Source organism: Anopheles stephensi, chromosome 2 (assembly GCF_013141755.1).
Source record: "Anopheles stephensi strain Indian chromosome 2, UCI_ANSTEP_V1.0, whole genome shotgun sequence".
In the NCBI taxonomy this organism is placed as follows: Eukaryota; Metazoa; Arthropoda; class Insecta; order Diptera; family Culicidae; genus Anopheles; species Anopheles stephensi.
This window is the reverse complement of record NC_050202.1, coordinates 57,368,929-57,385,701: the sequence shown is the minus strand read 5'-3', so window position 1 is coordinate 57,385,701 and position 16,773 is coordinate 57,368,929. Positions and strand designations below refer to the sequence as shown.

At 45.5% G+C, this 16,773-nt stretch overlaps 1 protein-coding gene across 15 annotated transcripts in view; it reads left to right on the top strand.

Moving 5' to 3' along the window:
- The window catches only part of LOC118504785 (A disintegrin and metalloproteinase with thrombospondin motifs 9), a 138,741-nt gene that overhangs the window by 99,546 nt on the left and 22,422 nt on the right, over positions 1 to 16,773 (top strand). For all 15 annotated transcript variants that reach the window (XM_036039737.1, XM_036039739.1, XM_036039738.1 and 12 more), the window contains 4 exons: positions 10,249 to 10,436; positions 11,053 to 11,173; positions 12,723 to 12,960; positions 14,462 to 14,614. In XM_036039737.1, the coding sequence (XP_035895630.1) occupies positions 10,249 to 10,436; positions 11,053 to 11,173; positions 12,723 to 12,960; positions 14,462 to 14,614 (700 nt within the window). The remainder of the gene's footprint in view (positions 1 to 10,248; positions 10,437 to 11,052; positions 11,174 to 12,722; positions 12,961 to 14,461; positions 14,615 to 16,773) is intronic.

Here is a 16,773-nt window from a genome sequence, read left to right as displayed (position 1 = left end):
TCTGTCTCTATTTTCGGATGTAAAGAACAAAAATCATTCGATTGATTTAATCTGAAGCTCAAGGGCCAGTTAATAGCATTCAAGTTTAAGTCAATTTATAGAACCTCTCTCAGGTCAACAGCTTTGGCAAACATCAACCGATAGAAATTGATTTTATTTGCAGATCAATCTGCGCATTGATCTCCCCGGGGTGAAACGGTTGACTCATCGGAAGATCTATCAGCTCTCCAAACAATTAGCCTAACTTTGGTACCAAAATTGGCACCATTCTCCATCTCCACTTAACCCAGAACGCACTACGGTACGACACTTGCCATGCCATGCGTATCATCGTCGATGCGCATCATGCACGTCGATTATGGTCTCATCCATCTCAAAAACCAGCGCAACCCCATCGCCCATACGAGGGGCGTTTAGTTATGCTTGTCAATCACCACAACAACGAAAAAACAGCTTCACCATACTACCTCACTGGATACTGCCAGCGAGCATAAGCAAGGCACGCAGGGAAGGGAAGCGCTGGAACGTGACAAGAGCGACAGAAATTGATAAGCAAACAAATTGCGCTATGTTTTCGATCCAATTGGGCAGCGAGCATAGCAGCGGCCTGTACGGAGCGTATCAAATGCGCGTCACTTTCGGTACACACCACCAGCCTCTTGTGCAGCCTTGTGCGCTGTAGATCCTACCGCGATGTAGATCCCACATGTGTTCGCATCTGGTTAACACTGACGCGGCCGTTCACCGATGATAAGTCAAACAATCGAAATCGCCGCCGATCGGGGACGTTAGTTTGGGACGGTTCAACGGTTGAGATGACGTGAAGAAGATGTCTTCTCCGCCAGGCAGCTGACCTTCGTTAGGCTAGATGTTGCTAACTGTTGGGCAACGTTAACGCTCGATCGCGTCGGAAGAGACCCAACCCATCGGTGGAGTTTTTTTTTTTGGGAGCAACAGAGCAACCAAACCACGCACACGATCGCCGGCATCACGATCTCACTGTTGATAGGCCATAAATGTTAAGGTTGATTAAATAAACCGTGGCCCGAAGGGCTTTGCCACCTGCGATGCGCTTCGCTGATGATTATCAGCCGACACCCCCTCCAAGACACCCTTCGGCGAAACACATCGCTCCCTCATACTCGGCCAAAGGGCAAAACCTCCCTACCAGATGGGAGACACGTTTTGCGCAAGCGTTTAACCAAGATTGAAATTTTTTTTATTGGATTTTTGTGACCCACCTGCCCAACCAGAAGGTGGCTATGAATCAAAGGCAGTGAGCTTAACCATAAAACCTATCAGTACATAATTCATCGATCGATTATTAAATCTTGCTTCGCTAATTGATGATAAAGGTAAGCGTGGTGTCGGGTTATTGCGATCTCTGCTCAGCCGTATCTCGATACTGATACTGTGATGAGTTTTATGCTCTGCCTAAAACTGTTGGAACGGCCTCCTAACACCAACGATCCATCCAAGAGTTTAGGTTGTGTCATGCTATGGACACTAGACGTGTCGATCCAGGAACGTGTTAAAAATTAATTTTATACATTTTTGAAATTCTCGATCCTCCACAACCCATCTCACCTATGTGTGTGTGTCCCTTCCCTGGGAGAATCTGGCCAAATCGTCAGTTCGTTCCTTCCGTGATGAGCTGAAGCACCGGCAAAAACATGGACTACACCTTGTAAGGAATTTCATTCACGACATGTCCGCACGCCTGCCAGCACGATCAGCAACGATCCGTTTGCCCTCGCAATCCGATGGGCTGTCGTTAGGTGAAACATGAAATCTAATTATGTAAATTGCCTGCTAAAACCTTTGACTGACGTGTAACAACAGTTTTTCGGGTTTCTTTTGCGATTCGCTGTTTTCCTTCTTGGAAGTGTTTTGCCTTTTTTTTCGCCAACCTGAACCTGAGAGTTTCTTCTTCCCGGTTCTTCCTAGGCGCACCCAAACCCATTTCCATCCCGGTCGTGTGTTCGGTGATGCACAAACAAAAAATCAAAATAGCCAACAAAAAAAAACACACTCACCCAATAAACAACCACTCAGTAGAGGGACGAATTGAACGTTCCTATTGGAGCTACTTTTCGGGTAACCCTTTGGCCGGACGCCAGAGTGGGGAATAGTGAAAACAAGAACTCGCCAAACGAAACTGGTTTCTACGAATGCGATGATTGATCGAACAGTCGTCAAATGGTAGCCGTCGACTGATCGACGGATCGAGGATTGCGATAAACGGGCAGCAAACGAACCGGCAGCAGCAATGGCAAGTTTTCGGGGTGTTGGAAGGATAAAAAGGGATAAAAGCAAAAAAGCCGACCGCCGAATGCCAGCTGACATCGCGCACAACATCTCCATCGTGGCAGCGGGTTGAGAAGGGCACGTGCTTTGCCCATTCAGACCAAATTGTTTCAGCACGAACTAACCCTTCCCAGCGCCGTTGATGAATCGATGGTTCCCGGTATAGGGGAGCAATTTGTTAAATGGCTGTTAGAATGATTATCGGAGTTTAATAACTGGGCAAAATTCTTTCTATTTTATTTACTAATCTGTGGTCTGTTTCGATAAACGGAAAGGATTCCTGCTTGTTCTATATCAGGACTGCGATCTTGGGAATTTTTCACATAATTTGTGGAGCGTTACAACTCATCTGTAGAACTTTGCAAACATATAATGGAATTTTGCTTTCCTTCAAATCGTTCCATTATATGTGTGGATATCCCATGACCACGAATTTTATTGAACAAGATTAGATCGCTGGAATGATCCTAATTTTAGTTATCCAAACCCGATTTTGCGCATCTGCATCTCTACCAAAACTAAGCAAAAAAAATCGATTTGTGGCCATTTAAACGATCATCGATCAAAATTACTTCCTGAAGAAGTGGAGAGCATGAAGGAACAGAAACATTAGCTCAATCGCTATGTCATCTGAGTTAACTCTCACTCTCTCTCTCTCTCTCTCTCTGCCGACACTCTCGATGCCAGAAACTTTTATGCAATCCATACACTCATCGTAGGACAAGTTCACGGTTCTCAAACTCTTTCGGCAATCAAGATTAATGGCGCACGATACTGTTCCGCGTGAATGTGGGAAGCGCAACGAAGTAACGCTTTGGGAGTGTTAGAAAAAACAAAAATCCTCTCACCAATTATTGTTCAAGTTTTCCTTTTGTGAATCGTCTTTAACATTACCATCCTCTGCAAAGTAAGCGTTATTAAATTTACGCCACCAAGCAACCACCAAATCGGACCGTCTCCTTTACGCACTTGCCACACAAGATATCACTAACAACAGCGGCAAACAAAACCATTCCCGCTGAATGGGAGATAAATGTCCCCATTCACGCTTCCGTGATGATTGCGTAATTTCTCGCAAGGTCGTTCGATGATGAATCGCATTATTTGTTCCTTGCGTGCCCCATTCCACTCTGCCCACCCCCCTCCTCAAGTGCACCAGGAAGCGCGTCACCGACTTTTCTCAGCTGACGGGCTTCTGATGGCCCGCAAGAATCTCTTTCGGATCCCGTTGACAAAACACATGCTGTCATTCTAAAATTCACCCTCGGTCGGCTTTAGCTTCGCTGTATCAACAGCTCGCGGCACTTGGACTTGATAGTGTTTGCACGCTGCTTGGGAGGACCAGCAAGCGCGAGAACAAGTTATTGACCGCTCCCAATGTAAACAACCGTACCGAACGTGTACCTGCAAGCAAATCGGAAATCTAACCTGACTCATAGAAACGCGTGTTGATTGCTACCCCTTCGGAGCAGGTGTTGTTTTGAAGTCTTGATCTTGATAACGTCGTGCCACTTTGTCTGTGTTTTTTAAACACATACTCATCATCAGACTGATCAGCTTCGTAGTATAAGGGCCAAGAAATCATTTGCATTATTTAATTATGTTGAACCCTTTCAGGGCACAAGTTTCTAATTTACTTGTAAATGAGCGAACATCAATCAGCGATCCTTCACACCTCCGACGCAACCGCAATTTTTCGTATGTAAACGGTTATATTGCTGCTTTTGCAGCCATACGGCAGCCATAAAAGTACTGAGGCGTTGGTTGTACTTGGAGATGTATCTCCACACAACTTACGGCACATAAAAAGAGATCAGGGCAAACACAAATCATGTGCATGGGCCGATCTTCCTACTGCATCATGTTATGTAAAGTAGCACCCCGAGAGGCATAAGCGACTTGAACCTCCCATCAAAAAAGCCTAGCGAACTGCACTGTGCCTGAAGATGCACAGCAAACCCGAATGGTGCCTTCAACTAGGGTTGCTTGCATCCCACGCTGATGTGTAGTACAAATCGCACTATTCGTTTACTATTTATTTGTTGGTTTCAGTCGTCAGGCTGTACATTCCCCCTTTTCCCTATGACATGGTGACACAATTTCCACGCCACACAGACACAAAAAAAGAGCGTCTGAACTTTTGGTGACACAGTTTGGCATTGAGCCCTTGGGACACAGTCACGTGATTCTGAACAATGCAGAATGCTGGCATTGAATAATGGTCTTTCGCTAGACCTCAGTAGGGTAGACCCTCAGAGAAGAACCTCAGAACACAAAACCACATCGTGTGTTGCAGAGAACAAATTGACTTGAGCATTGTCCCACAAAAATGCTGCCATTTGCCTTAACTTTTCTTGTCGACACAGTGAGATCGAAAGTGAATTCGGTAAGCTGAGTCTCCCCAATCCGAAAAACATTTTCTCGCACCGTTGTCGGCAATAACTTCCCCAGCATAACCTACCCAAAAAAAAACCCCCCACTCAACTCAATGACTCCATAAAATCGTTCCTTTACGATGGGCTTTATGTGATAGTTTGTGTTATTTATTTTATCTTACCAGTTTCTGTTTTTTTTTTTGGCCTGTCAACCAGAGTCGGACACTTCCTTTTCTTTCTTTCGTCAACTCTTCACCAATGCTCGTAATGTTTACGTGAATTTTATTTGGTGAGGCGATCGTGTGCAACATGATCCCGAACCACTACCGCCGCACCCATTTGCACGACGCGCGTGTTTTCGTTGTTTTATTCGGCTATTTTTTTATTTTTTTTGTACCGTTGCTCACAGTCAACTTCCAAACATTCTCCAACTACAACGTCGGTACTCTTCCGGCACTGAGTCAGCAAGGTGTTTTTGGTGGACGTCGTCGTCGTCGTGTCTGCAAAATTCGTTAACTTGCCCATATGGAGGCTGCCCGTCATGAAGGCTTGCAAAGAATCGAGGATGATTTCCTACTCTGCTGCGGCTGCTGTGTGTGTGACAGTGATTAGCATAAAAACAGCCCCCAACAGTAAAACCTGCCCAACTTGTTCTGCCACTGCGGCAGGAAACCGATCCGTGCCGAGAGGGCTTGGGATGTCCGGCCAATAACGTTTTTTTGAACGGATAAGAGATTCTTTTTGAAACAGGTGTATAGTGAAATAAATTGACGCTACATTTTTATTGATCAATTTTAATCGTAGATAATGGTTCTGATTTTTTATTAAATATTTTATAAAGCAACAGCGAACCTGCTCAGGAACAAAATTTTGTACCACTTCTAACTTCTAACCAGGCGCAAAACGAGACACAAATCATCCCTCATTAGCATAGTGTTTTGTTCGGAATCAGTTTTCCAGCAAAAAAAGTGATTAAAATAACCGGATTTTATTCATAAAGCAGTTTTTTCATCAGGTGAATATTGAGGCTTTGAGGCTTTGGGGACAGCCATTTGTTGAGCGATATCTAAGCGCTGTGCTCAATTTTTGCTCATCTTCCGCGGGAGACGACGACGACAACCACAACTCATGAGTGTTATCGGGAGAGATAAAATCAATATATTTAAAATTGGTTCCCACACACACACACACACACACACATTCTTGCCACGAATCAAAGAAACAAAACGGCTGGCAAATAAAATACGGAGTGCTCCTTCTGGCCCGGTTACTCCTGATACCGAGTCGTTAAAACTTCGGCGATAATTTATGAGCCGCATTAGACGCGCAACTATTAAGCGTTAACGAGCGTTTCAGAAGCGTTATCGGTCAATGTTTGTCGGGTTGTGTTTCGCGTACCATTTGATCCCGATCCCGGCCCTTCGAACACGCCGTAATAGATTCGGCGATGATTTATTGCCCAACATTTGTAAATAAATTCACTGCCCTTTAATTAACCGTTCGGCCGGTGGTTTGATCACACTTTGATAATCAATTTATGTCAAGGACTAGGCAGCCGCGTAGTACAGATGCCTGTTTTCCCGTTCCCATCCTGAGCACTGTTAGGCCGTTTGCCCCATTTGACCCACCTCGAATCGTGAGAAGCGGAAGGTTCGCTGCAACACGACCCCAACGCGTCGCAGTTGCAGCACGCTGACGGATACCATATGCTACGGCATCAGCAGGGCAATGCAATTTTCAGCCTCCTGCCAGCAACTTGTTTGCTGTCCGATCCTTTCCTTAACCGGGCGAAATGGCTCGTCGTAAACTATTGTCGAACTACACACACTGCGGGAATGGATTAATTTATTTCGAACAGATTGCTTTTGCTGCGCGGCCGGGCGCGATAGGAAAGTAATTGTTGACCAAGCGAGCAAGCTGTGCCTGGTCCGTACACAGCATGGTTTAATTAATTTCAACATCGTAAAACAATTGTACAACGAAATATGCTGCTTTTCGTTCAAATGAAGGAGTTCCCTCCCCCCGGCTCAACGTGCCACGATGCCGTGTAGTTACCGGCGCTTATCGCAATCGAAATATCTTCGACAAAGGTGTTTTACATGGGTAGTGTTCTTGTTTTGGTCGTGTTGTTGGTTTTTTTTTTATTAATTCTGTCCCTGTCTTGTGCGCTGCTTGGCTGAAAGATTGCAACAGGCAACAGCGAACGCTCCGCCGCTACTCGTTCGGCTACTCCTGTGGGAACGTTCGTCCAAAGCAGCCGATCAGCTGTGGTAATGGATTAACTTCTTGTGATTAATTAAACTGTCGATAAAGCGATCTCGTTTTCCATTACCGGCCCCGAGTGTTGATTTTAAAAGCCAATCGGTACCGTTTTTTTTACGAGTATGGCGCGCGCTCGGTATGCGGTAGACAGGAAAAAAAACGAGGGTTCGTGTCTTATGTGCGCGTTGAAGTCTTTTGTCTCTTGGCTTGGGTTCAGTCAGCTAGAGTGTCATGCCCGTTGTGTTTAACGCTTCGCGATCAACTATTTTTATGTTTTCTGTATGTTTTTGTGGAAGTGTTTTGTTGTTTAATGAAATCTATTCAATATCTTCCTGTTCTTAATTTTATTTTAATTGCAAAAAAAGGAAATCGTTGAAGCTTTTTTATTATGATTTTGCAATTAAAATCAATGCTTTAACGGTGGTAGATCGCACATTCCGACTATGTTAGTTTGTAAACAAGGCCCTGTTCACACCAACGGTCGTTGAGTGCATAACAATGTTACCGTTTGCTAATTGGAACGAGATTAACTTCCAATCTGGCACTGATCACGGTGCGATAAAAGTATCAACGCCTCGTCGTTACTTGCTCGGTAAACTACATTGCTGTTACATACGGGGTTTCACTCTATTATTTCAATTACCTCCCAACTAGCCATTTAATTCTATAAACGCCTGTCAATACCACTTTGAGCCCTCTTACGCCTTCAGCAATGGAGTAACACCTACGTTTTGCTAAGTGGAAGAACAACAGCAATTTACCACGTACAGAAACAGAATCTCAAGACAATGTCCGCATAATGTTCTGCTCGGTGCATCTTAATTATACGTCCACCTCATCAGGTGCTGGACGACCAGGGAAACAGTATACAAGCAGACATTGACATGAAAATCCCATTTCCAAGGACAGCGGAACTGACACACTCCACCATCGGGGAAACTAGTTTTGCCAGCGCAATAATTGGTTGCTAATAACCTTTTGGTTGCGAAAAAAAAGACACGCCATCCAGATAGAATCTGATCTCACGAACTCGTGCCTGGTGCAACGGTTCGAAAATTGAGGTGTGAACATTATGTTGCATCGAAGGCTCGCTGTTCCGTGTGCAGCTGGGATGTGCTACAGGTCAACCACGATCGATTGCATGACATGTTTATCGTATCAGAGGGATGTTAGCTGATGCGTTATAATGTCCCCACGCGCACAGTGTTGTGGGCTGTTAAAGCTGAACACCGAAACTCGTTTGAAGGTACTGGCGAGCCGGTGTGGCTAGTGCAATCTTCTTCAATCGACGACACACTGCCCACACGTCGAGCTGTTGATGGGGACACCATCGAGCATGCAACCGGAGGTCTTTAAGTTGCGTGGCACATAAATGATAAATTACTATCGGCGCCTCCACACAGCAAATAGCCCGCTTCCTGGCCCGCCTGGTTAGCCATCGGGACACATCGTCCAGACGGGACAACAAACAGACGTGTCAGTGCGCCAGGGATACAATCATGTTGCGCCCGTCGCTATCTCCGCAATCGAACCATCCACCTCGGGCGGGTTTCGATAAGACCCGCACGTACCAATTAGCTTAATCGCCAATTAAAACCTAATCAATTTCCTCTCCGAAAGCCCTCGCCGAGACAGGGAACGGTGCAGTCAACGGGCGTATCAACGACTGTGTCGACCAATTAGCGCGATTTATCATAGCACCCGGGCCTGACGGCATCAATTCATGTACGGGTCTAATCGTTTGACAAGTCTAAAAACGTAACATTAAAAGCGATCAGTTGGTTGGGTTTTATCTCCGTCGAGTGAAAGGGACACTTTTTTTAATGGAACTTTCGAGCGAACGTAAATTATGCTAATGATTGTAATTAATATAAGATTACGAGTGTTTTTCGAAATGTTTGTTTGCGTATTTGAGATGCTAAACGGGCTGCACTAACTGTCCCATCGAAATGTCCCTCCTAACATCTGAGAGACTGATTCGACTGAAGACGCGGCTGGTCAGATTGAGCTGCATTCCATCACCGGTTGTGAATGATGATCACTTCAAACACCTGCATCCGTACCGTTTTTTTTCTGTTTTAACTTGTCAAATTCTTCTCTCCACCAAGTACTATCCCCCCACTACTATGCTGCCTAGGGTGTACAACAAATACCGACCAGCGCACGCCGACAGGTGACTAATCGCAACACTCGAACAACTCTTCACCGCTTGCGCAACGCGATTCATGCGCCCAAAGCGCTCGCCACAGGATCTCGAACCAATCCTCCCCCCCTTGACCCTCCCCCCCCCTTCCATCTCCCCGGGAATGCTAAAATCAACGCGGGCACGGTAGACTCCCTGGCGCACACGAGCTCTACACCAAAGATTGACAAGCCGGTTTGGCAAATTGACCGACTGGTTGACAGTGAGTTAGCCGGTGCCCGGACCGTACAGGAGGGCGCCTCCACCCAAGCAAACATGCAGGTGTGCGCAAGTGACAAAATCAACACGCACTCATAAATATCTATCAAACGCGCCAGTTGGAAGGCCCTTTCGGTTGCACTTGCGCTGCCTACCCGTGCACCGCTGCAGGACATCTCTTTGCGTTGGTTGCGACCGGCCCGAACGCTCTTTCACCGTGACGCGGACAGCCAACAACAAATTATCTAACAAAATAAGGCAAGTCCAACAGAGACTAATCGTCGGTGACTGCGAGGCGACAGGCCGAATGGACAGGTTTGTTGCGGGGGGAGGGGGTGGCTGGTCCGGTCCAAAAGGCAGGCTTTGTTTCTAAATCGCCGACCGGGACAGGAGGCGGACAGCTCGTCAGCGTAAGCGTGTTTTCTTCGCTGTTTTTTCGCTCGATATCAGCTACGAGTGACCGGCCGGATTGCAAGTGTCGGAGGTGCTAAGCATTAGAAATCATTAATTTGATTAGCATAATATTTTAATTTTAAAGAGTGCCACTTGACGCGCGTGCTGAGGGGTGGTTGCGTGGTAGGGAACAGCAGCAGCAACAGCATAAAATAAGGAGCGAGAAGTGACGATAAAGAGAGAAAGATTGTAATGGAAGCTTGGCAAGCTTGGTAAGCAAGGAGGTAGAGTGGAGTCGTTACAGCTAGCACGTGCTAGAGTCACTTGGTCCAAGGTAATTGATTGCCGCATAGCCAAAGCTTAAGCGATATGACGTGGCTAAGAGACTTCTAAAAATAAACAATTTGACAGACCACACAAAACATCGACCGGTGTACAAATACGGACATTGCCGATCTCCGTGCAGTATATCGAGTACCTAATGTCTTGCCTTATCTCTTATCTTTACAGCGGAACGATTACTAGGCCCAGAACCGACGGATTACATCTTCCGTGGTCCACTCAGTCGAAGGCGGCGCAGCCTCGAACCCTTTTCCAACAACGAGTACACGCTCGAGGTGCTGGTTGCGGTCGATAACAAAATGCAGCGATACCACGGCAGTGCTCTCAAATCCTACGTTCTAACGCTGATGTCCATTGTGAGTACCAATCCAATACTTACAGCAGCAATGTACGATCGTATCGATCGTTTGACGTGTAGCTACATTTATCACAATCGAAACTAGCATTTCCCAACCCTTATTCAATTACGCACTGCAGAAGCAGCGTAACTACCACACGTTACGGTCGTTGCCAGCTAAATTCCTTCAGTGTTTACGATCTCTGGTACCTCCAATCGGTCCTCAAGAAATTGGCCCCTCACTTTTCTTATCGCAAAAAAAGCCCCCAAAGGCTCGGAAATTGAATTGTTCTACCGGAATGCGTTGCTGCAAGCTACGCGCTACTGCCTGTTGGAGTACACTCCTTCTTGCAGCTGCAACTCGCACCGGTTGAAAACCCCCTTGGCCGGATCGTTTTGCCTATCGGAATTGCTTAATCTCGCGCGTCATAAATTATCGGTACCCGGCTGTGCACGGGAAATTGCTACCGGGTATGCAATTTGTGCAACACCCGGGATGGTGTTTTCTATTTTGCCTTTATTAATGTATTATTTCACTTTGCATCACGATTTTCAGGTTCAGCCCTCAGTTCCCTGCTGTTTTTACAGTCGTTTTTCACCTTCTTTTTTTTTCTTTGGTTCTCTCCCGCCAAAAGGTTTCCAGTGTGTACGCCGATGCTAGCATAGGGAGTTCAATGAAGATAGCTGTGTCGCACATATCCTACATTCATCACGACCTTAATGCGCAAACCAACGCCATCGAGAAGGGATTAGAAGGTAAGGATGAAGCATCCCCATTTGTAAGGGGGAGTATTATTTTTAACGGCTTGTTACCAAACTAACTGTACCCATATCAGCATATAGTATAGTTTTTTTATCCGATCGGGGAGCGTAGTGTTAGTTGCTTGACATTGTTGCTAAATACCAAAGCTCTCCCCCACAGCCAAAGCGAACGATGATAACCAGCATGTTTTACAATCGCGTTAAAACGATAGCGGTCCCAATCCACGCAAACCACTTGGAAAGAGTTATTTTTTATTGTGAAACATGCGGCTCTCCCGCGGATCGGCACGTGGGAGTACCGCACGCGGCAGGGGATACCCCCATGTGAAAACTCTATTACCCGGTCCCGATGACAAATGGGACAACTCTTGTAAACATTTGTCTAGACTCCGTTAGAATGTTTCTGCTGCACTGGGTTGCCAGCTGCATTGCATTGCAAAAAATGGGATTTTTTTTGTCTGTTGTTGTTGCGTTTAATTTATCTTGCATACCGCTTAAAACAAACTCTATCCTGCTGGTCGCACGAGAAACTCTGTGGTGAGCCTTTCGCCAGCGGTGGCGTGTGAAAATTTGATCAATGCATCACCACCGTGACACTAACTGTGCCCCAGCGCAATGGAACGCTGGTCCGGCTTGGTATTTAGTTGCATATTGAATATTGTTTTGCTGAATGGTGGAGAGAAATAATGAAGTAGTTGCCAGTGGGGGGGGGGGGGTTTCTTTTTTGCGACCCCGCTTGGGGATAACTTAGGGAATGTTCAAGCTTGCTGGAAAAGCTAACCGTCCTCAGGGATTGGTTGCCATTTGCTAGGCAAGACAAACAAACCATCGTTAAATTAATATACTGGTGCCACGAGCTGTATTTAAAATTAATGAAGCCATTGTGGGCGGTTTATTGAATGGGCATTTTCTAACCTCTCACTCACTCATGCTTTATTGTGAAGCTATTGGTTTAATCCATGACAGCGCTGACAAAGTCATGTCCGTTCTTACATGTTTTTCCAACTCTTCTCTTTAGTACAGAGATCAATCCATTTAATGGAAATTTTGAAACACTTAGGAGAATGTTTCAAATGGATAGTGGAATATTTCACGTGCATTGTGGAAATTTGTAATCATATAAAGAAATTTTGCTTACAATAGGGGGATATGTTAATATGCGAATATGGAATATTGCATTCAGCTGTAGATAAAGAAGCCAGTAATAACATCACTTTTTCGATCAATTTTTCCAATGAAAACCGTTTGAATAACGTTTCATAATTTTTCAATGTAGCAGAATTAGACCAAACACTCGTCAGAAAATCCATAGCTGATTACAAAGTTCCATATCCGCTGACCAATCCTCTCTGAATGCAATATTCCATTATATGACTGCAAAGCTTCTAAATGAGCTTGTAAAATTTCCCTAACTGACTCAAAAGTAGTTCATTACATGGATTGAAACCCTGTAAGATATAAGAATTTCTTGCAATTTGCTTCCTATAATTCTCCTACTCACTTCCAATTCTCATCAAACTCATATGACCATTCATTTCCCCAGGGGTGTCAGCTTCCGACATGCTGCAGGACTTTTGCCGATTTAAGCAAACGACCAACATCCACCACGACGTCGCGCTGCTGCTGACCCGCGAGCAAATCTGTCGCAACCCGGCCGAAAACAACTGCGACACGCTCGGGCTGGCGGAGCTGGGCACGATCTGTCGCGAGACGGCATGCGCCATCGTGCAGGATAATGGACTGTCGGCATCCTTTACCATCGCTCACGAACTCGGTCACGTGTAAGTATCTTCTGGTTGCTGGTTGGTGCTTTGTTTCTCGTACGACTGTGCGAATGGGAACGAAAAAAAAAAGTACACACCGACACGGACAATCCGCGTAACACGAACCAATTACTCATCGGACGTACCTGGCGTAGGCGCTACACTGGGTGGGATGCACCGAGTAATCCGATTTTCTGCACGGCTCGCAAGATACGCAGTCTGGCAGATTGCACATTTACTTCCTAGACACGGGCTGATGATAAATGGTGTAAGGCGCATTGCCGAGTGCTTAGACCCGGGTTGAGGGTTCCGCACCACCATCTCTCCTATTAATCAGCGCACAACAGCAACACGGATGAGAAATGATAAATAGGATGCACAATAAAATTTATTAAATACGACGCGAACACGCGAATGAGGGCCCGTTTGCAAAAAAAAGGGGAGTCAAGCGCCACAGTAACGACCGGATCGCCACAACAAATTGGATTGCCTAGCGAGTCCTCGTGCGCTACCCGGCACTTAATGCCCAATGACCAATTGTGGAGTGCCGATGTCGAGATGTTCAAGTGAGTTTCGAGACAAATGAAGCGAATTGCGAGAGCCGGGCGCGATTGACGGGGGAACACCGCGGAAGATTATCGTTTTATAGCCTTTTGTTCTGCTACTGTCATCCGTATGGCGTAGTTTATGAACGAGGTGAGGCTCCCGTTAGTGTCAGCCCAGTGTCGGTGCCAGTCCCGTCAGACGGGAGCACGTCATTAATTAAGCACGAGTGAAGCGTGTGGACACATTGTAAGCACACGCGAGCGTGATAAACTCACGATTTACCGATTCGAGGCGATCTGTTAGTCTCTGTCCGAGCGCAGAATAGCTCGAAGGAGGTAGATCTTCAGAGCACCTTAGAAATGAAGGTGTTGAGATAGAGTTAAAGAATTCTGAACAAAGCATCATATATTGTCGCCACAGTTGGGGCAATCACGGTCAACTATTATAAGCAAGAGAAAACTAGTCCAGTGAATAGAGTGCAATGACTGTAACCTCCTTGTCTATGTCTCCTGGTCATACATTAGAATTATAGGCAACCTTCCTATACCGTACCCGTCCCAACTTGGAAACAATCAATTTGTTCAAAATCAATCTCATTTGTATGCATAGGCCGACCGCAAAAGACATGTTCCATAGCAACAAAGAAGCGCCACATTTGGTTTGTACCGCTCCGCACATCGATCAAACAATCCCTTTCGTAAAGCTGTTGAAGGGCTCATTCGTACATGACTTTGCACCTTGACAACCACCTCTAATAATCTGGAATGATCCCGGAGCAATGTCTTAGAGTTCCAGTGACCAAAACAGAACACTATGCACAATTCAAATGATGACGATAATTTACCAAACGCCACGCCACGTTTGGAGACGAAACTATTGCATCCGATCTATTTGTTCGCAACCTTAGCCGGGGTGCTTGTTTCTTGCTCTCTAATTCATGCGCTGTTTCCGTTCCCAACTCGGCTCTCCACAGATTAGGAATGCCTCACGATGACGACAACCGGTGTCAGCGATATCGGGGCGATTCGTCCGGAAACAATCGAATTATGTCACGCACGATCGACCACAACACGCATCCCTGGCAGTGGTCCAACTGTTCCCGGCAGATACTGAGCGAGTACTTCGAGTAAGTAAACCTATACCTTTTTCACATCATTTTCAGGTTAAAAAAATTAAATTCGTAGTTTCAAAAAATCCGATCTCATTAACGCATTTACGCCCACAGAGTTCCATCCGCAACTTCCATTCGAATGATTTAAAATGGAACTCGTGTGTGTGTGTGTGGTACGTGTTATAAATTATGATATCGACAAATTTATCGACGATCAAACGCCACATGCCGTGGGCCATCGGCACCAAGCGCGAGTTGAGTGCCGTCCACGTTAGACCATTAATCGTATATCCCACATACGCTGTGAGGAGGCCTCACGGGGGAGAAAAAAAATATTGTCTTTGCCTCCAGCATTAGGCAGGTCAGAACAACGTCTCACACGCTGTTACACTCTTTATGCAATCTCCCTTTCGATTGACCAACAACAAAAAGCCAAACTCCACACGACGAACGACTTTCGGCGAACGGTTGCGTGGTTGCCCAGTTGAAGAAGGGCCAAAAACCAACCTACACACGGAAAACCGGCGTGCTGAGTGGATTTATGATCGGTTGATAATTAATGAAATTAATTTACTGTTGAAATCGATGACCACCCGAAAATCGATAGAAGCGAAAGGCAAATAAGACGATTCGTGCTGTCCCTTTGCTGGATTCCTTTCCCTTTCGAAGACGTGGAGTTGGTGGTGTCCTGCGTAGAAACAGCTGGCCTGGTGACTGTTGATTGTATTTATGAACGATACTTTGGGTCGTTAATGTTGATAAATGAAGTTTGGTCTTTGCTAACTACGGTGATCCAAAGGATTGTGGTATCTTTCATTGGAGACCCCCCGTGGACTGCTTCTGCACGTGCTGTGGAAGTGTTTTTCTTTAAGAGTTTCATTATGATTTCACTTTTATTGACTAAAAATAACTAACAAGACTAAGGTACGGTGTGTACCTTAGTCTTGTTAGTTATTTTACACGGGTACCATAGTGTAGCGAATAAGACTTGCCAAGCTGAGGTGGGCTAGTCATGTTATGAGATTGACACCGGACGACCCAGCCCTCTAAGTCTTTTTAGACCGTCCACATGGACAGAGGTGAAGTGGTAATTCTAAAATGAGATTGAGTGTTTGACGTTCGGGAATCCACCAGAATAGTCTAGGTATTGGATTGACAGACGGCGGCTCTAGTAGTATCGTGGACTTCTGCAGGAGGCTCTCTTCTCTCTCTTCCTGGCCTAACGACCTCTTAGGAAATGACTGCCATTTCTAAATTACTAGATCTAACGATACCACGTAGTTAGATACTCATCGCCAAGGGGGGATGATCTAGAAGGGATTTGAACCCCGGTCCGTGTGAAGACCGATGCCTCTAACCAGTTAAACCATTTAAACCTAATTTTTAAACGAAAAACGGCTTCCCAAAATGAAGTTCATGTTAACCTGGACCACCAAACGATAAACGGGGATAGCAATAATACTTATTGAATTGAAGTCGTTAGCATAAACATGCTCCCACACGCATATTCATACATATGTTATTTTAATTATTTAAGCTCTCTCCCACCATTCACCAACGTCAATTTTAATACATTCCGTACCTCGCACACCTGAACGTATTTGTCTGTCATATCGTTGAACTGCCAGCACAGCCATGTGGCTTTCACCGGCATTATGTTGTGCGCCATAAACAAACACAATGCTGATCATGCATGCTGCAGCTTCCTGGGCGGTCAAACATGCACTTTCATGAATACGCAACATAATGTAACCTTGTGTCGTACGGACAATCTTACAGTTGTCTGCCTTTTTTACGGGTTTTTGTCTCGATCGTCCAGTGAAAGTCGAACCGTTCAAGAATGAAGAGAAAAAAGAAAAGCTCAATAAAAAGTTCTACCCGGTTAAAACAAAAGCAGTAACAATGCTACCCCATTACTTGACTGGGTGGGGACCACCGACTGAGATGGTTCACGACGATCCAAACGTTCTGACGAGTAAGTAGAAAGGCTTGATTTATTCCATTTCTCTTTACGGTCGATGGTTCACTGAAGGATTCCTTCACTTGCTGCGTTTCGATCCCCTTATCGATACACGCCCCGTATTGATCGTTCTGACGATATCGATTATGTTCAGCTTCTTTTTTCGAGAATGCGTTTTTTTGCTGGAACATGGTTGTTAAAGCCTATTAAAAAT